The sequence below is a fragment of the Erythranthe guttata genome, chromosome 3 (assembly GCF_056151865.1).
Source record: "Erythranthe guttata isolate IM_541 chromosome 3, IM_541, whole genome shotgun sequence".
NCBI lineage: Eukaryota > Viridiplantae > Streptophyta > Magnoliopsida > Lamiales > Phrymaceae > Erythranthe > Erythranthe guttata.
The window spans coordinates 17,937,010-17,961,975 of record NC_142535.1 but is presented as its reverse complement, the minus strand read 5'-3'; the positions used below and the strand labels follow the sequence as shown (position 1 = coordinate 17,961,975).

The window sequence follows — 24,966 nt, the reverse complement described above, 5'->3', positions numbered from 1 at the left end:
CAAAAACTGTATACTATAGTATACAAATTTTGGGTAAAATTGGTCGAACGTCCAAAAAACTATTTAAAGATTAAAATCACCAAAAATCGTAAGCTATAGTACATAGATTTCGGGTAAAATTGGTGGGACGTCAAAAAAAAAAATTCACGATTAAAATCATCAAATATAATACACAGTTTTTTGATAAAATTAGTTGAACATCCGAAAAACTTTTTTACGATCAAAATCACCTAAAACTGTTTACTATAGTACACAAATTTTCGGTAAAATTGGTAGAACATCCAAAAAACTATTTCACGATTAAAATCACAAAACTATATACTATATTACACAGATTTTGGATAAAGTTGGTGAACATAGACTGTATACTATAGTACTCAGATTTTGGGTAAAATTGGTGAAACGTCCAAAACAAAACTTCACGATCAAAATCAATAAAAACCGTATAATATAGTACCTAGATTTCTGGTAAAATTTGACGGAACGTCCAAAAAACTTTTTCGCGATCAAAATCATCAAAAACTGTATACTATAGTACATAGATTTTAGTTAAAATGGTGCAACGTCAAAAAAAACTATTTCACGATCAAAATCACAAAAAACTGTACACTATAGTATACAGATCTTGGTTAAAATTGGTGGAACGTCCAAAAAACTTTTTCAGGATCAAAATCACCAAAAATTGCACACTATAATACATAGATTTCGGGTAAAATTGATGGAACGTCCAAAAAAACTTTTTCGCGATCAAAATAACCAAAAATAGTACACTATAGTACACATGTTTTGGGTAAAATTGGTGGAACGTCCAAAAACCTATTTCACGAAAAAAAATCACCAAAAACTGTATGGGTAGTACACAAATTTTAGGTAGAAGTGGTGAAACGTCCAAAAAACTTTTTCACGATCAAAATCACCAAAAATTATATGCTATAAGTACACAAATTTGGGTAAGATTGGTGGAACATCCCAGAAAAAAAAATTCACGATCAAAATCAATGAAAACTGTTTACTATAGTACGCAAATTTTGGGTAAAATTGGTGGAACGTCCATAAAAGTATTTCACGATCAAAATCACAAAAAAACTGTATACTATAGTAAACAAATTTCGGGTAGAATTTGTGGAACGTTCAAAAAACTATTTCACGGTCAAAATCACCAAAAACTGTATACCATAGTACACAAAATTTGGGCAAAATTGGTGGAACGTCCCTAAAACTTTTTCGCGATCAAAATCAACAAAAAAGTATGCTATATAGTACACATATTTGGGTAAAATTGATGAAACGTCAAAAAAACTTTTTCACGATCTAAATCAGCAAAAACAACGTCCAAAAAATTTATTTTACGATCAAAATCACCAAAACCTGTATACTATATAGTACACAAATTTTAGTTAAAATTGGTGGAACGTCCAAAAAATTATTTCACGGTCATAATCACCAAAATATGTATACTATAATACACAGATTGGTGGAACATCCAAGAAACTATTTCACAATCAAAATCACTAAAAACCGTACACTATAGTACACAGATTTTGGATAAAATTGGAAGAACGTCCAAAAAACTATTTCATAATCAAAATCACCAAGAACTGTACACTATATAATACACATATTTTAGGTAAAATTGGAGGAATGTTAAAAAAATATATCACGATCAAAATCATAATTATTTTTAATTAATTAAAAATTAATTAACGAGGACGGTCACTAATTTAAATTAAATATGACCCAGCCGAAACCTGGCCCAAATTGGAATCGGATCCAATTTTCAGAATGTTAGAGCCCAACTTAGAATTACTTGCTGGAATTATTATTATTATTTATTTATTAAATTAAAAAAAAAAGATAAAAAAAAATCCCCAAGGATAAGAAAAGAACGTAGCAAATCCCCATTCCCCATTTCTTCATAATTTCTCTATCTTCCACAAAATTCAATCGAAGCTTGCAGAATTCATCAACAATGGCGCAAGCATTAGCTACTCCAGTCCTCCCATCACTCTCTCTAATCTCCAATTCCATCTCTCTCTCCCCCAAAAACTCCATCTTCTTCCCCCTCTCCACCTCTCTCCCCAAGGTAAAAATTAAAAAAAAAAAAGTTTAATTATTTCATTCAAATCAATTTATTTTTTCTCCCCGAGGTTTTCTAACACGAATGTTCCTTTAATTTGAATAATTTTGATTTTGATTTATGAAATGTTGTTTAAGATTGGTGGGCTGAGTATCAAATGCGCGCGTGTGGGTGGTGTTGAGATACCCAACAACAAGCGCGTGGAGTACTCTCTGCAGTACATTCACGGAATTGGGCGCACCGCCGCTCGCCAGATATTGAACGATCTCAGCTTCGAGAATAAGATAACCAAAGACTTCTCCGAGGAGGAGCTCACCATTCTTCGTGACGAAGTTTCTAAGTACAAAATTGAAGGAGATCTCGTATGTGTTTTTTACTCCAATTTTTTCTTTTCCTTTAATCCTAAATTCTATGTGTTTTATTTATTGCTAAGTAAACATTTTCTACAGTAAGTTTAATGAAATGATTTATGTTGTTAATGAGGTGTATGAATTATACTGTTTGGTTCATATCTAAGTATATCCAGGGTTTGAGTGTATCTCCGTTTTTTTGTAGTTACTCAATTTGAACAGTTATCGTTGTTATTTAGTGATTTTTGATTCCGCGGAAATCGAATTTGTTCGTTTTTCGTTCCTTTTGGATTTCTCGACCGCATATCTTGTTGTTCCATCTGCAAGTATATCTAGGGTTTGAGTGTATCTCCGGTTTTTGTAGCTATTCATTTTGAACGGTTATCGTTGTTATTTAGCGAATTATAGATTCTGCAGAAATTGAATTTGTTCGTTTTTTCTTTCCTTTGGATTTCTCGATTGCAAATATATCCAGGTTTTGCGTGTATCTCCACGTTTGCGGTTATTCGTTTTGAACACTATCTCCGTGAAATATTGGTGATTTCTGATTAATCGGGAACTGAATTTGTTCGTTTTTTAATTGGTTGTAGAGGAGGTTTAACGGACTTGCGATAAGAAGGCTGAAGGAGATACAATGCTACCGAGGAGTTCGACACATTCAGGGATTGCCGTGCAGAGGGCAGAGGACTAAGAACAATTGCAGGACTTTGAAGGGTAAGAGGGTCGCCATTCCGGGCAAGAAGAAGAAGTGAGACACTCGGTTTGTTTTCCTTTCTCTGTAATTTGTAAAATGCCGTATTAGAGCTTTGAATCTGATTTTGTTTTTTTTTTTGTAATCGAAAGCAACTACTTTTTAGACACGGAATTCTATTCGATTTTCTAGTTACCGATATTGCATTCGTATTTGTCTTGAAGAAATGATCAGCGTTCTTCTTGGATTAATTCCTTTTGTATTAGCTAATGTTTTGTCCTATAAGAAAGATATTAGTGGATGATTAGTTAGTGCGTTGATGGCCTTCTAATTTGACGAGTTATCGTAAGACAAAAATGTGCCATAGAAGTCGTAATATAGGATCGAATACGTTAATCTTGTGTATAAAGTATTGTCACGAATAATCATATGATTTAAGCAATAAAGAAAGTAACGAAAACTAATAAACATATAATTGATTGATTGGTTACGGTCGAGTTTCTCCCATTTCGTTGTTTTTCGTTAACGCCGGTTGGTTTCAAATGCCACGAAGCTCGACTGAGCTCTCTGAATTTCAAAATGTGGTGATTAACTTAATTTTGGGCCACAGCTTATGAATTTAATCGGGCTGCTTGCATTCTTTGCCCCCATTCTTTGTGGATTTTAAGATATTTTGGGCTTTTTTATGTTGGGCCTAAGAAATAATTAAAAAGCCCAATCCAAATAATTAAAGACAAATTAATCATAAAGAAAAAGATTCCTTAAACAAAAGAGTGGGATTAGTACATAAAACAAAGATAAAACTATGTTTCCATTTCACCCCAGCTTTTCATTTTGGAACACAAAATAGACTTTAGCTAGGGGGAGATAATGAAAACACAGTTACAAAATTCACTAAAACATGTTCTTACAAAATACAACAAATTAAACAACCTACGCAAAATAACACACACTGTCGGTGAGAACGATATCGATCTTTAGCGAAACTTGCTAATGGATCGCGCCCTGTGAACAGTGCCAAGAACCACTGGCGGAGCTCGGTTACTGCCCCACCCGTTACGGGGTGGATCAAGAACCACCGGCAAGAAGTCCATATTATCGCAACTGAATATCGAATTCTCGAATCTCTTAATTAGTGCTTCTTTTCCCTGTTTTTTTTTCGAAATAAAAATATATAAAGCTCGATCAACTATATATTCGAACATATAGAACAGAAACTACGATATCGAAGCAAGACTTAAATAGTTACCTGAATTTTAGCCCAAGTGACCTCACAAATTTTTTTGGAGGTAATTAATTCGCCGTTTTTCGAAACCGATTCCCACTTAAAGTTATGAAGAATCCTCTTGAATTTCTTTGCAGCAGCAGCAGAGGTCAGGTTCACAAATGCATAACCTAAGTTATCTTTCCTCCTATGTTTATTTTTTGTAATAAAAAAAAACACACACAAATATTACAAATGTTGTATTTAAATTAATTATTAATTAAATTTTAAAAAAATAGAAAAAATTATTACCTAAAATCCATTGGTAGATACAGAAAATCGTACTCGAGAGAGTATTCCTTGCAATACTCATCCAGAAATTCCAACATGAATTCTCTCCTGTTCATAAATGCAATGCACAACAACAGAGCTTTAATTTAAAAAATTCTCATGTTTCTTGAAATACTATAATTAATGATGTACTGTAGTAGTATTAATTAGCATGAATTAAGGAACATCAATTATTAGTTAATCACAAGTAATTAATGTGCATCATGATATTCATTTTAATGCATCAATTATTGCAGATATATATTGAGGCAACTGTTATTATTGCAAGCAGTCACACATCACTGATTTTACATGACATGCATTACATTAATTAATTATTATATTAATGTTTCTGGATTCTGCCATTATTAATCCCAAAAGCTTCATTTTATTTATTTATTGAGGTTATAAAATAATTTAAAATACCTCAAATGGTTAGGAATGTTCTTCATCATAACAGTTGTTTGTGATGAACGGGAAAACCCATCACCAGCCAACGGCGCCGGAGAAGGCGGCTGCCGGAGAAGGGTGGCGCCGCCGCGGCTGCTGGAATCTTTGTTCCTCCTGGGCCTCCATTCTTGTTTAGGAGAGGGCTTTCTTTCATCCAGGCGGCGAACATCACGTGTTAAATCGCCTCTGCGTAAACGAGGGGGTAGACGTAAAACCCTAGGGAGTATTCGTTTGCATTTCCGGATCCGGGTCGGAATATCCTCCACCTCCTTCTCGTCACAGTAAACAGACATTGTTTCATCGCCGCAAATGGGTTCCGCCGCCGCCGGAAAAGATTTGTCGTACAGTACGTGGTGGTGTGGGTGGACAACGACAAAATATGGGTGCTGCTGCTGCTGCTGGTAGTGGGGTGGTATTGGGGTGATCATGAAGTGCACAACCATCGCCGCCTGCTGCGGCGGCGGAGAACGTGGAGATAGCATGAGATGTGGAAGGAGGGGTTGGTGGTGCTTCAGCGGCTGTGGTTTAGGACGCCACTCTAGAGCTTCTGGATTCAGGGGTTTCTTGCGGAGGTTGATGCACATGGCTCAACTAATTTCAGATCACAAATCTAGAGAGAGAAAGAAAAGAGGAGTGAGAGAATCAGGGTTTTTGTTAATGGCTGCCCCTCCTTTAATTTTGGCTTCTTCTGCTACAATATATATATATATATACACACATGTATGTATATATATGCGATGATATATATATGGATGATGATCACAGTGAGAGTACCGTACACTCCCATTGGGTACTTCATCTATGTATTATATCATGCATATATATATATACTAAAATAAAATGGAAAAGTAAATTAGATAATACAAGTTCTTTTTCTAAACTGAATTTATATATACTATATATGAGATGTACATGGAATTTTCTACTTATTTATATTTCATTTTTTTTTTTAATTTTACTATGTGAATATGATCGATGTAAATTTATATACATAATATTTGTTACCTATAATTAATTGTTCAACATATGTTAAAATAACATCTATATATATATATATATATATATATATATGTATATATATTATTCCTTTCAATTCTAATTGGTTTTTTTGGACTAATGCATATGCATATCTATTAGTAAGATATGCTAATGAAGGTGCATTCATTACATTAAATAAAATATAAGAAGTGACAAAAATATCTCCTCTCCTTTACTATTTGTAATAAATTCTGATAGTGTAAGAGCAAAATTAAACACATAGGGGCAGTATTTTTAGTCATTGAATAATGGATAATGCAAATTTCTTTTATTTATTTAATTGAGTTTGGACAATGGGAATATTGAGGAAGTACGGTAATAATAGCATACATTAAATGCGTATATATATACGATCACAAGACAAAACAAATGAAGCTAAGGCGGCGGCAGGTGTATAAATAAATTGCAGCTTTATTTATTTGAATCAGATAATACTTACAAACTCTGTCTCTACACTCCATATCTTTTGCTGACACACTTCCACCCTTGTCAATTCTCTCTCTTCATTCAAATTACTCCAATTTTCATTTTCTTTTTCTTTTTTAATTAGGGATAATTTGACAAACACCCCTCGTTAGCCCCCTCTAATTACAATAAGTCCAAATTTTTTTCTTATTTTTGAGTTAAATCCAAAACAATTAAAATTAATAAAAGTTAATATAGTTTGACAATTATAACCTTTTCTCTTATCACGTTTATTTATATTTTATATTTTATATTTTATACTCAGTTATTCAATATTTCTCTGTTAACTCGCACACCCAAACCCTAGATCTGTCGTTCATCATTTTCTACACAGACCACACCTATGCTGTCCTGCCCCGCCACCACCACCTCTGTCTAACGGAAAAGTTCGCTGCGGCGGCACACAGTGGGGGAGCAAGGCGGAGAGGATCGCCGGAGTTGCGGTTTTCCCAACCCTTTGTTACCACTTTGCAATGAAATTCAAGCAGAAAAATCGCCGGAGTTGCGGCTGCCGACTACGGCCAAACATAATTCACAAGCTACGATTCTGCCACCGGAAGCCGCCCCCTAATTTCCAACCCCCTTCATCCACCACGAATAGAGCGGCGCCCTAACCGAAATCAACGCCGTCGTTCCGCGCCAATGCTTCTCAAAGTGGTCATTAATCTCACCCCATTGGGTTTCGCGGTCTGATTTTCCCTACAACAGCATCTGGCTGATTTTTGGTGGGTCTTCGTCAAGTTTTGCGCAACGGGGACATCAAGTTTTTGGTGGGTCTTCGCCCAAGTTTTGAGCTTGAAGAATAATGAAAGAAAAAAGCTTAAAGCTTAATTGGGAGATGGGGCTGTTGGTTGGAGAAGATCAAGAGGATGGCGGAGCAGAGGTGGTGGTTGTGGTGTCCGGGAGATGGGGCTAAGAGTCTATGAATTTGTAATTATACAGTAGTTTTCGTTAATTACAGAGTGGTTTTCGTTAATTTAATAGTGGTTTTTGTTAATTGATAGGTTTTTAAGTGAATTTTTTTAATGAAATTTGTTAAATACATAGTGGTTTTCACTAATTACATAGTGGTTTTCACTAATTATATTATATAGTGGTTTTTCACTAATTACATAGTGGATTATGTTAATATTAATGTGGATTATTCTTATTTTATAGTAATTATTAAAGTAGTGGTTTTCGATAAATTTAGTGGTTTTCGATTTGTATGCAGTGGATTTTAATTTTTTTTAAATATGAACCATTTAAAAAAGTAAAATAAAAAAAAAACTTATGTTTTAAATTAATATAAAAAAAATATTTAAAAAAAAATACTGCATATTATACGGTTATGTTTTCTACCGTGATTTGGGGGAAGAGGGGCGAATTATACGGCAATGTGATTTTGGGATTGATTTGGAATTGATTTATTTTTTGGAGGGATTTGATATTAATTTACCTTAATATTTAATTTAATAATTATACTAATAAGTAGGGGTATATATGGGTTTGTAAGTCCAATGAATTTATCTCAAATACCATTAATTAATTAAGGATTTATCAAGAATAAAAAACCCAATGGAGGGTGTTTGACATATTCCCCCTTTTAATTAATAACACCACCAATAATTATTACTATTATTTATTTTTAATTTTTAGTTAAAGTGTGTCGGTATAATTACCTCAATCATAGTTAAATAGGCCTACTGTTCTGCTATTAATAACAGTACCTTTTAGATTAAAAATAATTAATTTTGTTTTATTTTAAATTAAAAAAAAAATAACTGTCAGATGATATTTTGCTTCTTTCAGTTTCCAAATTTTAAAAAATATTGTTTTTATTTATTTATTTAATTAATTAATTTCAAATAATCTTTATATGCTTTTGTACGTACGTTCTCTTGCATGAAAATTGGACTGTCTCTCTCTGCATAAAGATTCACTGTTCCCACTACTCCCACTTCTGATGATTAGGGTTTTTCATCAATTCATTATATATATATATATATATATATATATATATATATATATATATATATATATATATATATATATATATATATATATATATATATATATATATATAACATTTTCACAGACAGATTGAAAACTTGCTGTCTTTCTTGATTTAATTACCCTTTATTTTTTTAAATCATTTTTGGGAAATCAATGAGAAAATTAAATATTATATAATACTAGAGGACGAATTAAACAAAATAATGTGAATTATTGAGATAAATTCATGCTTCTGATCAACAGATATTTGCCTTTGATGAGTCCGTTGACTCTTTCCCTTTTCAGCTTAAACATTTCTCTGACCATCAAAAAGACGATATACAAAAGAGTGAAGCTGATAATACATACAACAAGCAATAAATATATATATATATATACTAGCTGCATGCTGCCAGATCATATAGATACAAAAAATATATATCATGTGTATATCTCACCGTTGATTCAATATATTTCTGTAACACAAAAACCAACACTATTACACTAATGATGTTTCAATCTCTTCCTCCAAAGTTCATCTTTTATAAAGATGATTATTTATAAATTAATTAGGACAATATTTTCATAATCTTTTATAAAGTAACACAAGTTACTAGTGCATTGTCACATGCCTTGCACGTGACTATTTCGTCTAGACTAACATCGAATTCAAACAGTGTACAAAAATTGTAATAAATTAAAACTGGTTATTTGAGGACCAATTTCGTGCCACAGAAAGTTTAAGGACCAAAATTAAAAACTGTATATTATATATGGACCAAAACTGTAATCATCCCTCATTTCCTTTGATATCTTCAAATCATATATTCATATTAATTCGTAATTCAACAGATAAATAAATTGTAAAATGCATAAAAAGATAGAAAGTGGGCTTTGACCAAAACATATTATATGTTCAATGGGCTTTGACCAAAACATATTATATACACAATGGGCTTTGACCAAAACATATCATATGCTCAATGGGCTTTGACCAAAATGTAGTTGCACTTATTTAGTTGAGCCCAATGGGCTTTCATATTGTCAATCAAGTGTTTTAGTTGAGCCCAAATGGCCCTTCACTTTCAGTATTTAATTGAATTTCCTTTTTTTTTTAATTATTATTAAAAGGTTTTATTTTGTATATATTTAATTTTCTCGAGCACTTTAAGACACCATCATGGTCTTGCTTTGCTGTCTAATCTAATGAAGGTAGTTGTACAATTATGGCTCATAAAGGGTTGAATTTATTTTGTTTAATTTATAAAAAAAATAGAAAAAAAGTTAAATAATAAAAGCAAAACTAATGAAATGGTTGGAGGTTGTCCCCCCTCTTGGAACCTCATGCTTAACTTGATGTTAGCCTTGTTTACATTCAACTTTATTACATTTCTCGTGCAGTCGACGCGTTATTTTACGAGGGCGAAGTTTATTCAGTGCACTTTGAGTGTTTGCGAATATTTTTGTCAAATAAGAAAAAAATCGAATTCGATTCAATTACATATCTCGTTCAATTTGCAAGTTATTGTACGAGGGCGAAGTTTATACAGTGCATTTTGAATGGATGCAAGTTATGTTAAAAGAAATATAATTCAATTCCACGTATCTACTTCATCCATTATTTTCATCAATATTTCTTAATTATTTCAAAAGGCAAACTATTTTAAATAAATATGAAAGTAAAATGAAATTTTGACTATATAATTTAGGTATATTGATCTAGAAGACGAATAAAACCTTTTTATAATTAATATGGGGTTGGAGAGTTGCCATTAAGTTAAGAATTAAGATCACGATTATGAATTTATTATTCCACCTACCTCAAATGTGACATTTCATAAGGCATAACGATTAAAAATACAGTTAAATCTCTATAAATTAATATAGACGAGACTAGCAAAATTCTATTAATTTACTAAAATATGTAAATCATCAAACTAATAATTAAACACGGTTTCATCAAGGTTCTACTGTATTTATTAGGTTAAATTGCAATTTTGGGCAATTAGAGAAAAAATCAAATAAAAAATGATGGAAATTCTTATTGCACGAGACAAGGTGCCCCCAATCATTCCACTCTTTAAGTTATAAATCTAGATTAATTACATGGTGTGGACATCATAAATCTTTTCCAATCTTGAAAGTGGACATGAATTTTTTTATTTTTTATTTATTTATTAAGGGTTTCATAATTAATTAAAAATAATAATCATAATTATAAGCCCACCAAATATCATCACACTCAAGTGGAATATTGAGTACTCTACTATAATACTATAGTAACCATAATCTTGTAGGCAAATTACAGAACACCATAATGAAATTTATTTTATTTTATTTCATTTTTCCACTCTTTGGAAATTGGAATTACCATAAATTCTACACTTTATCGCCTTTAAATTCAAATTAATGCGCACAATCGACACATATTGTGTGCTACATTTGATAATTAATTAAATAAATTACTCCATTAAGAGCATTAAGATAATTAAAAAAAATAACGGCACAATAATTAATACCGACTTTAACTTTTCCACAATTAATGTCCACTTAATATTAATTAATTAATTAATTAATTACTCAATAGTTGAAGGCGGCCTTGTCTGGGTTTGGACAAGCCTTATGTTGGAAAATGCTTGCAATTCTACCCAACATATCTTTAATTTAATTTATTTATGTTGGCTTATACATCTTCATTGAAAGAGATCGACAACCACATTGTTTATTTATTTATTTTATTTTTATTTTGAAAAAAAGAAAAAGAAAATGGGTTGTAGAGATTATTAGGGTTGAGAGTGTGAAAAGGATGTACAAATATTATTAAATGCGTAATTAAAACTATATATATGTAGGTATGGGAGTAATTAATATTTGAGTGGTGGATTGGATGGTGTTCATTATATATCTTAGCGTGCACGTTGACTTAGCTACGTGGATGAATAATTTCCCATGCATAATGTGAGAATATTAATTCTTATGCCAATTCATCATATATATGTGTCCCACTTATTTATATAAATATCTTTAATTCAGAAACATAACTGTTGGAAAATGAACGTTTGATTGCTGTATATGTATATGATAGAAGCTGGAAATTAAACATAGTGTGCATGGATCTCTACATATAATAACGTGTGTGTGTGTGTATTATATATATATATATATATATATATATATATATATATATATATATATATATATATATATATATATATATATATATATATATATATATATATATATATATATATATATATATATATATATTAAAGTGGAAAAATACAATGAATTTATAAGAATATTGTACATTCGAAAATTTGGTATCTTCTTTAATTAAGTTCACACCCAATACGGTATCAGACACAAAGCCTAAACTCAAAACCGTAGGTCTACCCTTCTACTCTCTGAGTTGACTCACAAGTACTCAACCATTAATCAGCTCACGAGTTACGTACACTCACTCACAACCCATGCGGTAGATAAGAAATAGAAAGAGAAGAAGAGTGAACCGTGTCTTATCTCTATCTCTCATGATTTGTTGTTTTATAGCACACAAAACAACGATAAAAAAACAACAAATCTACCTTCTAGTTAATGCATTTCATGATACGACGACGAACATTGAAGAAAATTGCCGATAAACGAAATGAAAAAGCAACAACGGCACAACAAAAGAGTAGATATAGAGAGAAGCAGGGGCGAGCGAGGTCGCCGAACTTTTTTGAGCTGTTTAATTTAAACAATCAAGATCAGTCAAACCACTTAAACCGGTCTTAAGTTGGCTACTTAGCCAATTCAAATATTTGGGTTGCTCAATTAGTAGTTTTACGGGCCCTAGTCACACAGAAGAATACAAATTGGGCCATAAATACTAATAGTATATACAATAGATATTATTTTATTCTTACTTAACGTTTCAATTTTTATTATGTTCACAATTTATATGTATGTCTTGGATATTCCTTTTGCTCATTTAGCATTTCTGATTTTCGTATTGTATTATACATGGTCTAGCCTTTTTTTTTTTTTTTTAATAAAAGTATACATAATAATAATGAAAAAGATATTCGAAAGCCAAAATTAATTAATTCTGGATGAAATTGAATAATAGTGATGATAAATATAGTAGAGAGTATGAATAGTCTCTCTCAGAGAAAGAAAAACTGGACCGAAAATGATTAATCGAAACTGGACGTAAAGAAAATGCAACAATTACACACAAACATATATATATGAATTGTCTTTGTCATTGTTAACCTTTTCCTATCTATATTCACATTGCCCCAATTATATTGTAAAGACATAAACTGGTTTTTTTTTTTTTTTAATAATTTATCTATTATTCTTAATTTCTTATCTTCTTTTCTAATAGAAATGAGATTAATAACTCCTCAATTAATTAATATTTAGTGCAAAATGGACATCGATATTAATGTTTTCGATGAGTCAAGACTAGGGGTGTAAACAAGCCGAACTCGAGTCGAGCCTCACTGTTTCGGCGAGCTCGAGTATGCGCCCATTTTGGGTACTTCTTTAATTTTTTTATTAATATTATTACATTTTTATGATTATAAATGATAATAAATAAATTAAAATTAATGAACTACAATTTTATTTTTATTATTTATATGAATTTATCATTAATTTATTTATAATAACAAAAAATAAAATGAAATAAATAAAGCTTACGAACTGGCTCGCGAGGTTGCGAACAACTAAGAATAAAAGCTCGGACTTGTTCACGGCTCATCAAAAAAAGCTCGAGTTCGCTAGCTTGAAAACCTCAAGTTCAACTTTTGTTGAACCGGTTCACCGAGTTCACGAGCCGGCTCAGCTCATTTACAGCCCGAGACAAAACCCACTAAGATACTACTTAGAGTCTTGGACACACAAACAAAACAAAAAATCTTGAATTATGGAAATCTGCTCCTGTTTAAAATATGATTAATACTAATGAGCAATAATTCTTACTTAAGAAAAATAATTAAAAATAAAGTAGCTTGCAAAGAAAGTCTGTTAATTAAAATTGAAAATTCCAAAGTGAATAAATGTCAAAATGGCAGATATACTGAACAAAGAATATGAAAAAGAAATCCCAAAATAGGGCAACAGCACATTAATCAAAGCTATAGTTACAGAATCAATGCTAATACCAATTAAGTAATTCTGATCCCCAAAAAATAAATAAAATAAAAAATAAAATAAAAAAACATCATTAATTAATAAAAACACTGCTGCACCAAACAGTAACTATTTCAATGCCTGCCACTGGCCGCTCAAATTTAAGGATAAATAATTAATTTAGTACCAAACAAGCCCCTGTAATATCTTTATTTGTCCAATTTTTATTTATATATTGAATTTAAAAATCAAATCAAGATCTTTCGTACAACTCATGTAATCTTGTAAGTGAGGATTTTATTTTATTTTATTTTTTATTTTTATTTTTTTTTAATTAATAAATATACTTTTTAGGCATGAAGTGCAAGTCCAAAAGTGAAAGTATTTCTTTATCTGGTTATGCAAAAACCTGAGCATCTATTCTTTCAACGTAACACCATTGTTGAAACTAGCAATTAATTTTCTACAGCCTTTTTAATATGGCACGAAAATATTTATTGTTATTATTATTGGGTTGTTTTAATTAATACTAAATTAATAAACTTTATAAATTTTCAAAAAGAAAAAAAATTGAATAATTTGTTAAATTGTAAAATTTGCATTAGGGGGTTCAAAGATGTATAAAAATATTAAATAGTCACTGGCACTTGTATGCAGGACAATTAAAAAATTGAATTGAATAATGCATAATTAATAATTAGATAAGACCATATATTCAAATCATTGACCTAAGGGTAAAAGTGCATGGCACGTTGTTCGGGCACTTCATATGGTAAATAGTGTATAATTTATTCATGTGTGTAATTATTTTAATTGGATTAATTGTGTGCTTAGGAACTTAATTATGACTAATGTACATAGGTTTCCACTAATTAAGTTGTACGATTAACTCATAACTGGAAACATGGGAAGTCAAATTCCACTTAAAATTATTAAATTAAGTACATTCTTAACAAGTGTGTGTGTTTTTAGCTATAGTTGATAATTTGACTTAATCATTATCATTGAGGCTCTTGAGCTTGAGCTGCAAGTAGGGGTATAAACGAGTTGAGCTTGACTCGAGCCCAGCTGTTTTGGCGAGCTCGAGCTCAACTTCGAGTTTTTTATTTTGAGCTCGAGCTCTAGCTCCAACTCGTCATATAACAACTAAAAGTAAGTTCAGACTCGACTCCTTAGAAAACTCGAATTCGAGCTCCAAAACTTCTACTTCGAATTCGACTTTTTGTCGAAGCGGCTCACCTCATGTACCACTTGAACAATAAGGTGTGAGGATAATATCTACTAATATGCAATTTGCAAATACATCTAAATCATTGAACAAAAAAAAAATACATGACATGATCTATTGTAAGCAATTGACTTCCACAAAAATATTGGAAATAATATAATGACACTATAATTCTTATCTTTTGTTTGTCAATATCTATTTTAGGGGAGTCAAGTTAGATGCATTTGCATGACTCCATTCATCTTATTTATTAAATAATTCAATATTTTATATAAATAAATATTTTGAATGGTATTTCTTGAATAATAACGTCATCATCCACCACACATTAATAATTATAAAAATGAAAAAAAAAGACCAACCATTTAATTTCCTTTTGTCAAATCATATTTAATTTCTGAATATGTCCCAATAAAATGCCCACCTCCATATTAATATCACATGGCCACAAAACTACATAACCCTCACCAGCTATTTAATTAATTAATTTTATTTATTTATTTATTTTTGGGTTTTATAAATTCCATTTTTGCAGATATACTAAATATTGGATATTTTCGTGTACATGGAGTCATAATAAGTTGACACGTTTCTACACAAACCTCAATATAAATTTCTTTTGTCCAATTATGGGTTCAAATTGTTTAAGTTGTAACTGATTTTTTTTTTTCTTTTTTCTTTTTTTCTTGTTTTTTAATTAGGAAATCAATTCTTGATGGCCACAAAACTACATAACCCTCACCAGCTATTTAATTAATTAATTTTATTTATTTATTTATTTTTGGGTTTTATAAATTCCATTTTTGCAGATATACTAAATATTGGATATTTTCGTGTACATGGAGTCATAATAAGTTGACACGTTTCTACACAAACCTCAATATAAATTTCTTTTGTCCAATTATGGGTTCAAATTGTTTAAGTTGTAACTGATTTTTTTTTTTCTTTTTTCTTTTTTTCTTGTTTTTTAATTAGGAAATCAATTCTTGATATATTGTATATTTTGTCTACATACGTATCAGATGTAGAGCTGGCAAAAAGATTAGGTTGACAACAAAGCATATGCATGGGGGTTTCTATTCTACGTATTATTATTTCTCTCTTTCTCATATTCTATTCTTCCTATACATGTCAACTGTATAAGGTTCGTGTACCTATTTTTATAATTATTGCAATTACTACTACTATTAATTTATTATTATTGTTATTAATGTTACTACTACCACTATTATTATATATATTAATATTGTTATTATATATCAAAATCCAAATAATTGCATGAAAGAGAACCAAGGTCCACCAAATAATGGCTTGAGAAAGATACTTGAAATATAATGAAGAAAATCAAAGATTCAAGTGGATGGCATTTTATTTTATGAATATTCAATGATATCTATTAAAAATACCATTTTATTTAGGATAAATTACGAAGAATCCACTGAGGTAAGGTTAAACTACAAAAAATTCTTTTATTTAGGTAAGTACGATAGTCCCATTAATTATGAATATTCTTATATGTTCATCCATGCGGTGTTAAATTTAGAGGAATTTTCTTGATTATGTGGAATATTCTCTAGTTTGTACCCGTTTTATCCTATTCGGCCTCCACATTTTGAAACAAGATGATCATTTGATGTGTCTCTTACCATGTAAATATCAGATTGTGGTTCATCAAAAACTGTATTTTTGCACAAAACAAGTACAAATTAAAGGACATTCCACATAATCTACAAAATTCTGTTGAATTTGACACCGTAAGAATTGATATGTAAGAAAATTCATAGTTGAGAAGTTGATTGTAATTACCACATATAAAAAGTTTTACGGTAATTTAACCTAAGAGGTAGCAGTAATTTACCTTTTTTTATTATTATTTTGTTTAATGAAATAGTCTCCGCATTGATTAATTAATAATTAGTTTTAAATTTAAATTTAATCTTTTTTTTTGAATAAAAATTGAAATTTAATCTAGGAGAAGCAAGATTCAAGACTGACAACAATATTAAACTATGTAATCTCGTCAATATTCGGTTGTCGCCTAGCAAACACATTTTTCTTAATTTTATTTTCTTAATTTTTTATGGACAAATTATTAATTTAAACTGTTTAACGAAAAATAAAAAAAAAAAAGAAATAAAATGAGAGCCATGCTTAGGATATCTGAGCTAATAGACAAGAGAAGATCCCATAAAAAGAGATCCTAAGGTCAAAAAGAGGAGACAAACACTACTGTGTCTTTGTATACAAACCAATGGGCCCCCACCAAATTTTAAATTGACCAAATTACCCCCGATAAATTCATTTTAACTGAGTACTGACACGTGGCAAGTGTGTTCTAGGTTTCTGAATTTTTGAGAGGGGGGACCAGATATTGGGTCAATGGTCTGCATTTGCTACATTTGCTTTGGCATGCAATTCTTTAAAGGACTCATCAGACTATCTTCAAAAGATAATTTAAATTAATTAAAAAATAAATATAGTCCTATTTTCATTTAAATTAAATAAATAAATTAAATCAACAGTAAAAAGAAGAGGGTGGGTGTGTTCATAGTAAACAAAGTAGGCAAAAACAAGAAAACACCACCTTGCTTTCTCTTCTTTTTATGTGTTTTGTACACAACAAAAGCAACTCTCTCTCTCTCTCTCTCTCTCTCTAGAGAGAGAATGAGAGTGACAACAATAAATATGAAAAAGTTAGGAAATATTACAAAATATATTTCATAAAATATTCAACTTTTCTTTTTTTCACTTTGTAAGCTAAGCTGTACACTTTGATTATTCAAATCCACCCCTCCAATAATATTTTTGAGTCCTTTTTTTTTTCTTGAAGAAAAAAAACACACACAGATGCTCTGTTCCCTATGCCTATCTTTCACAATCCTTTGTGCTTACACCAATAATTTACTCTTTAATTAACAAAATTATAATCAAACCCCACAAAAAAACCTTTTTTTCTCGCCCCCCACCCCACCCCCCCAACATTTTCATTTACAAAAAAAAAAAAAAAAAAAAAAAGCCAAAACTTACATCCACCAAAGCTGATCCTAAAAAAATTCAGCTGCCAATATATCTCCGTCGTCTCTTCGCCGAGTCGCCGGCGATACCATATATATATATGTAGCCGGGAATCTTCAAGATTCCTTCAAGAATCTAAAGATACTCATTTCTTTTCACCTATCCTCTGTAAATACTCTCCCGACAAAATCTCGAAATCGTTTCGAATACAGTTTCGGATCGACGGCCGAGATTGAGGTGGGGTCCACTTGTAGCGACTTGTAAGCGTGTTCGAGCTTCTTGCTGATGTCGTAGTCTTGCAAGATGTCGATTATCCCAAAGTAGAGGACCACTTCGTAGGTTTCGCTGCTGTGTGACGATGCGAAGTTGCTGAATCCACTACCGTGATTGTAGTGATTGAAATCGCTCCTTCGTGCCACTCGCTCTGCTCGTGCCGGCATGTTTGACCCTAATCGGATCAACGGTTTCCTGATAAAAATAAAAACGTAGATTTAAAATCGAAATCATTGAAAGTAAACTGTATTTTAATTAACTAATCTAAAATATTGCCACCCCCTAATCAAGAAAGGTCATGCCAATTAATTCAACGAAAGAAAACCTAACTCTATTAATTACGAACCTGCCAGCTAAAACCCGGTCCATGTCTTGTAATTCCGCTTCAAGAAAACGACACCCGCGCATAAACTTTTCGTTTTGATATGAATCACTCTTTCCTGAAAAGCCAAAAATCGTATAAGCTGCCATCTTCACATTTGCGCAAATTTATAATATCAATCGAGAAAAAAGTTAATTAATTGATACAGCGAATAATTACCTCTGCGTAACAGAAAAGGCGATAACCCGATTTTGTCGCCGGTGCTATCATCGCGAAAATGAAGACCAACTAAGAGACTGTAATCCATGATTCGTTCTTTCTCCAAGAATTCACAATCCCGATCGATTTGTCTAAAGAAAACAATTTTAAAAATAAAAAAGTCAGCATAAATCCCGTATTGATAAAACTGAGTAAAAGAGACGTAAACAATCGTGTATATGCTTACTTGATAAGTTCTTGATACCAACTCGTTTCTAATCGAAACACATAGTTCAAATCAAGATCCTTTAAAGTTGTGGTTTCGTCGATTTCTCCATTAGGTCTGCCTGTCGTTCGGCCATGGGAAGATCCTTTCAAATCGAACCTTCTATGAATTCGATACTCCGAACAGAATAAATTTCCCATCACAATGAATCGAGTCTAGTTCGACAAATTGATATATAAGTTAGTTTATATGGCAAGACTGTAAAAAATAAACGGCGAATGAAAAATTTAATCAAGATTAAGTTTATACCTTGACACCGCCAACTGGTTTGACACAATGGACTCCGTAAAATTTCGTCACGAGAGAATTTTCGTATCGACAGACGTGCTTGTGGTAACTTCGAAGCATCTTGATAAGCACCTGAAAAACAAAATTTATCATACATCAAAATTTGAGATCAAACCGAAACAAAATCGAACTGTGATTCGGTGTAGAAGTCGAAACCAACCTTGACTTCTGATTTCTTGACAGTTTTGATCATAAACCGATCGTCCTGTGTCAAGTAGAAGAAGCTTCCGCTTTTGCCGGGCGAAGAAAGTTCTCTCAGAGCATCATTCCCACAGATCGCTAACATGTAATCGGCAGGGTCTACTTGAAAGAGCTCCCTCAAATGTCTGATAAACCCAAATCAAGAAGAATTCACAACCTTAGAACGTAAATCTAAATAATAAAACTCAGAATGGTATTTATTTACCCAATTGAAATTCAAGCAAAATTAATTACCTAAATACCACAGGACAATAATCCTTCCATCGAAACTCAACCGACTGATGTGGTGGTGTGATTTTCGAACCTTCGGTGGGAAACCTAGTCCAAAACTTCTCATTAGGATCGAAATCACTATGCTTAAGATCCCTCTGTATCGAAGCATGCTTCCCCACAGAATACCTAAAGACAAAACATAAACCAATTCATTAAAAATCAAATCACAACACAACATCAAGAAACCCATTACAATCAACAACAGTTCAATTTATTTATTTTTACCTAATACCCAACTGGAGATTGAGCATCAGATCATAATTCTTGTGCCCTTTCGAAATCGTCTGTCCGGGCTTCTTCGCTTCACCGCCGCTAAAACAAGGGTTTCTCCGGAACTGCTTAATCCCATCTCCATTCAACGAAAACCCATTCGTGTACAACATCGACGCCTCCACATTATCGATAATATCGCAAGTAATATCACCCGCTTCGCCATCCGATTCCCAAATACAAATCCTCGGAAACGCCCTCTCCGTATTAATCCCACTATCCACCGACGACCTCTTCTTACCCACACCACCACCGCCAATCATCGCATTCATACTATCTTCCCCCACAACCATCAACGGCGCAGACAACTTATGACTAAAATACCCCTTCACACCATCTCCATTTACAGCATTCTTCCCATTGTGTGAAGGGTAAAAAGTGCCATTCAATATTTGCGCCTTGTTCGTATTCTTACAAGAACCACCGCTCGACCAGCAGCCGATGTAGCAGCTACCGTCGGGCCACGTGAAAACCCCGTGCCCTTTCGGAACGCCGTTTTCCCAATTCCCGTCGTACCGATTCCCATTGTTCCAAACCAAAACCCCTCTCCCATGAATCATACCGCTCTTCCACTCGCCGATATATTCATTCCCGTTGCTCCATAGATACCTCCCTTGCCCATCTTGTAGATTCCTCTTCCACTGACCTTCGTGGTAATCGCCGTTACTGTAATGCTTAACGCCGTAACCGTGCTTCCGATCCCCAGACCAGGAGCCTCTGTACATATCGCCGTCCGACCCGATAAAAGTACCCGCACCCTCCATCCGACCCGACTTGAACTCGCCCTCGAAAGTGGCGCCCGACGGCCAGGAGAATTTGCCCTTGCCGCTAGCTTTCCCCTTCTTCCAATCGCCTTCGTACATACATCCGTCTTTCCAGAGGTACTTGCCCGATCCGTGGGGGGTGTTGTTCGAGAAAGTTCCGATGTACAGATCTCCGTTCGGTAGGTGTTTCTCGAGAATACTGACTGGGTTGCACTCGGTTGCCGAAGTGGGTGTCACTCTCCGGCAGGTGGCTTGTGATTTGCTTCGAGGAACGATGATTACTGATCTCGGCGTAGTGGTGGTGGTTGTGGTGGTGGGATGATTATTATCGCTTAATCTCTCCTCTCTATCGAAAATCTCCTCATTTGGCTTTGTTCGGAAAAGTGTCTCCGGCATTTTTTTTTAATTTTTTTTTTAAAGTTTCCGTTTTGAAATCCAGAGATGAAACAAAGAGGGGTTTTCAGTATCTGGGCAAGCAAAATCTTGGATGGGTTGTTGGACTCAACGATGGCCGGAAAATTTTACAGACGGCTGGGAAATACAGCTCCGGCAGCATTATCCGCCGGCCCTATTTTCGTAGAAGAGAGAGAGAGAGAGAGAGATTGGGTTTGGCTTGTGAAGGGAGAAAGAATAGCTGGGGAATCCTAACAAACAGAAGAGTAGAGGAAAGGTTTGTAGAGAGAGAAAGGATGATGAAAGAGCTGAAATGAATAAAAACAAGAAACTATATAAAAAGCATAGAGGACAAAAAGAAATGAAGAGAGAGAGTGAATAAATGGTGGAGTGCGTGTAACTGTGTGAGAGAGAAGATTTTGGTAAAATAAATTAGCCGGCGTTTGCATTTGTTGCACTGTTTCAGCTCACAACATTGGGAAAAACGTTTTTTTAGCTTTACCCTATACTATACATACAATATATACATACACACAGCACTGAATCGTCGTCGTCCCTACTAAATATATTCATTTTTCCCACAGGTGGTGAAATGACGAATATACCCCCTCCAAATAGAGCTGCTAAACAGTTACCCAAACAGAGGAATATGTACTCTGGTTTTCATCGTGACGTGACGGCATAGCCTAGGTAGTGAAAAAGGGCACGACAGGTCATTCGCTACTTGTACTAAAATGCCCCCCTTTTTCCCTTTTTATTACCAAACTGCCATTTTCTTTTTTCTTTTTTTTATTAATATGTTAATAATGTCTTAGGTGAACCATCCAAGGTTTGACGATTCTTTTACAGCTTTGGTGCTAGGAAAAGCACTTTTTCAATTTTTAAATTAATATCATTGCAGAATCCAAGTTTGGTAATTTAATAAAAAGTCTTCATAATTTTATCCTTAATTACTAATTTGAATATATATACATAGGGTAAATTACAAATACCCCTGAGTATGGTCAATTTACAAAAAAATCTTCTTATTTGTATAATTATATCTATCCCTCAATTATGATTTTTTTCTTACACCTCCAACCTTATGGTGTCAAATTAAACATAATCATCTAGATTTTTATAGAATCTGCTCTAATTTGTACTCGTTTTGTGTAAAAATACAGTTTCTGATGCATCACAATCTGATATATACAAGCCAAAAAACACATATTATGATCATCTTGCTTCAAAATGTAGAGTTCGAATGGGATAAAACGGATACAAAAGTGATAATATTCTATATAATTTCGAAGATTCCACTAAATTTGAGGAGTTGGGGGAGTGGTTGTAATTATCCAAACAAGAGAGTAGTTTTCGTAATTTGACCATACCTCTGGGTCGATTGTAATTTACCCTATATACATATATAAAATATAAAATCCGGGTTTTAGGTTAATTATTAATTATTCATTAGCATTGTTACCTAATTAAGTGATTAAGAAGATGAATGGTGAGCTATTAATTAATATTAAATAAATCGGATCCCAATGATCCAAAACAGCAGCATAATTATGCATACAATGTCAACTTTAAAATAATAATAATTGGATTAACATCTCAATTTATATTTATAATAAACAAAATCAGCTGATCCGATTTCATTGATTGGATCCTGAATTGGATGTGTTATCCTAATTTGTAATCCAAATAATTTTCGTGGCTAGAAAAATTACAGCTAGATATACTGTGTGATGTGACAAATGTTAGAAAATATTTTACAGCTATAAAAAAATAAAAATTGACCCGTTTCTATATTTTTTAAAATTCAGACCTTATAATAACATGAATATAATTTGTTTTATTTGTGGATTTTATTAATCTGATAAAAAAGTTAGGGTAAATTCCACTTTACCCCCTTGTACTCTGCCCAAGAACCACTTTACCCCTCATACTCTTAATTTCGTCGATTTACCCCCTTGTACTTGTACAATTTCCCAATACAACCCTCTTCATCAACTTTTTTCGATTTTGACTCTGACGCCATTTGGTCAAGAGTCAAAATATTGACGTAAATATTGAATTTTTTTCGATTTTGACTCTCGAGATTAGAAAAGAGAAAGTTTCACACATTCATATATTTTTTTCTTTGCACTGGGTGGAATCGATCAATTTTTGGGTCTTGATTTTACTAAGTTAGGGGTTCAATTTGGGGATATCTTGGAAGGGGAATTGGTGGGAGAAGAAGAAATGACAATATTGACGGAGGAGAAACGACGCGTTATAGGCAGTGACAATTTTGTAATTTACAGAGTTGACCAAATGGCGTTAGAGTCAAAATTGACAAAAATTGAAGAAAAGGGCTGTATTGGGAAATTGTACAAGTACAAGGGGGTAAATCGATAAAATTGAGAGTACGAGGGGGTAAAGTGACTCTCAGGCAGAGTACGAGGGGGTAAAGTGGAATTTACCCAAAAAGTTATTGCATGTTGATATTACTAATTTATATATATAATAATAAAATTTATATAATAATAAAATTTATATAATAATAAAATATAAGATAAAACCTAGGTGGAGCAAGTGTGGGGGCCCACTTTTACCTCTGTGGGCTGCCCATATTATTGGAGCTTTGGACAATAGGCTGTAATGCCACTAATTGTCATTTTCAACTCTAATCACGCCATTTTTCTAATAAAAAAAAATTAAAAATTAATACTCTAATTACACCATTTTCCATTAATATAATTGGTTTAATCAGATTATGTAATTACATACATATATGGGATTAGTAGTAGATCACCCATAATCATGATCCTAATTGCTGATTAACACGCTTACTTCTAACGCTAATTAATATCCATTTATGTGTACTACGTTGCACAGACACAGAAACGGCTATACATAGAAACGAGAACAGCATGTCCAAAAAATAGAGATGCAGGAACTTAGGGGAAACGTGTAAATATCAAAAGTATATGGGTATATTTATAAATATGTTATCTAAACATATATAAGATTTTATTTATTTATAAATTCTTTTTATATATTTTCATATAAATATATTCAAAATAAATATGATTATAAAATATCAATTGGCAATTGATGAGTATATCATGTAGATAATTAGGGAATTAACAAAAATATTTAGAATTCGATGCTCAAACATGTTTCTAACTTTTCATAAATTGCAGAATGACTCATAAGGTGTACGGCATGTGTCCTCGAGTTTCGAACACGTGTCCGAAGTGCAGATACGTTAAGAAGTTGAATTTTTTGTGCTATTCTTATGAGATTCAAAGTTTTCAACGATTTAATTCAGAAAAAAAAAACATTTCAACGATTTAAGAGTAGACAAATATTCACGCTTTAATTAATTACTAGCCTAACCCTTAATATAGGATCAATAACAACTCAATTTACATTATAATCACCTTGAAAAGGTGAGAATTAGCATCTCCCCTCACTATATAACCTCTTCAATTAAACCCTAATAATATATGATCATTTATTCTGCATATCTAACTTTTTTCTTCATCTCCATTTGAATGAATTAAATAAAATTAAATTCATAAAGTCATAAAATTAAATAAAATTATTATAAATATAAGTTTGTAGAATTAGTGGAAGAAAATAAGGCCAAGTTTTAAATAGAAGGGAGCCATAGGTATTGTTTATAGAGTTGTCTATTTTCATAGTTAGATTGTGGTGGTGATGGTGCATCATAAATTCTATTTGAGCCACCTCTTATACTTTCATAAATTGAACATGACCCCCCT

At 32.4% G+C, this 24,966-nt stretch overlaps 3 protein-coding genes across 3 annotated transcripts; 1 reads left to right on the top strand and 2 right to left on the bottom strand.

Moving 5' to 3' along the window:
- Positions 1-1,835: 1,835 nt before the first annotated feature.
- On the top strand, positions 1,836-3,317 carry LOC105974435 (small ribosomal subunit protein uS13c). The gene is made up of 3 exons (XM_012999537.2): positions 1,836-2,083; positions 2,215-2,439; positions 3,018-3,317. Exons 1-3 carry the CDS (start codon positions 1,970-1,972, stop codon positions 3,177-3,179), a joined length of 501 nt encoding a protein of 166 aa, XP_012854991.1. The 5' UTR covers positions 1,836-1,969; the 3' UTR covers positions 3,180-3,317.
- Positions 3,318-3,863: 546 nt separating this feature from the next.
- Positions 3,864-5,776, bottom strand: LOC105974211 (uncharacterized). Its single transcript, XM_012999277.2, has 4 exons — positions 5,079-5,776; positions 4,635-4,721; positions 4,368-4,530; positions 3,864-4,266 (listed from the first exon to the last, which is right to left on the bottom strand). Exons 1-4 carry the CDS (start codon positions 5,684-5,686, stop codon positions 4,096-4,098), a joined length of 1,029 nt encoding a protein of 342 aa, XP_012854731.2. The 5' UTR covers positions 5,687-5,776; the 3' UTR covers positions 3,864-4,095.
- Positions 5,777-17,630: 11,854 nt separating this feature from the next.
- LOC105974370 (phosphatidylinositol 4-phosphate 5-kinase 1) lies at positions 17,631-21,791 on the bottom strand. The gene is made up of 8 exons (XM_012999457.2): positions 20,010-21,791; positions 19,746-19,910; positions 19,471-19,636; positions 19,272-19,382; positions 18,984-19,177; positions 18,758-18,888; positions 18,563-18,656; positions 17,631-18,411 (listed from the first exon to the last, which is right to left on the bottom strand). The coding sequence occupies exons 1-8, from the start codon at positions 21,212-21,214 to the stop codon at positions 18,099-18,101; spliced, it is 2,379 nt and encodes a 792-aa protein (XP_012854911.2). The 5' UTR covers positions 21,215-21,791; the 3' UTR covers positions 17,631-18,098.
- Between the last annotated feature and the right edge of the window lie 3,175 nt (positions 21,792-24,966).

Bases quoted from the DNA above. Each gene is read 5' to 3' on its own strand.
- LOC105974435 (XM_012999537.2), top strand. From the start codon at position 1,970: ATGGCGCAAGCATTAGCTACTCCAGTCCTCCCATCACTCTCTCTAATC. The intron at 2,084-2,214 runs GTAAAAATTAAA...ATGTTGTTTAAG, and splicing joins TCTCCACCTCTCTCCCCAAG to ATTGGTGGGCTGAGTATCAA. The intron at 2,440-3,017 runs GTATGTGTTTTT...AATTGGTTGTAG, and splicing joins ACAAAATTGAAGGAGATCTC to AGGAGGTTTAACGGACTTGC.
- LOC105974211 (XM_012999277.2), bottom strand. From the start codon at position 5,686: ATGTGCATCAACCTCCGCAAGAAACCCCTGAATCCAGAAGCTCTAGAG. The intron at 4,531-4,634 runs GTAATAATTTTT...AAATAAACATAG, and splicing joins TATCTACCAATGGATTTTAG to GAGGAAAGATAACTTAGGTT. The intron at 4,267-4,367 runs GTAACTATTTAA...AAAAAAAAACAG, and splicing joins TCACTTGGGCTAAAATTCAG to GGAAAAGAAGCACTAATTAA.
- LOC105974370 (XM_012999457.2), bottom strand. From the start codon at position 21,214: ATGCCGGAGACACTTTTCCGAACAAAGCCAAATGAGGAGATTTTCGAT. The intron at 19,637-19,745 runs GTAATTAATTTT...TGGGTTTATCAG, and splicing joins TATTGTCCTGTGGTATTTAG to ACATTTGAGGGAGCTCTTTC. The intron at 18,412-18,562 runs GTTCGTAATTAA...TATTTTTATCAG, and splicing joins GACCGGGTTTTAGCTGGCAG to GAAACCGTTGATCCGATTAG.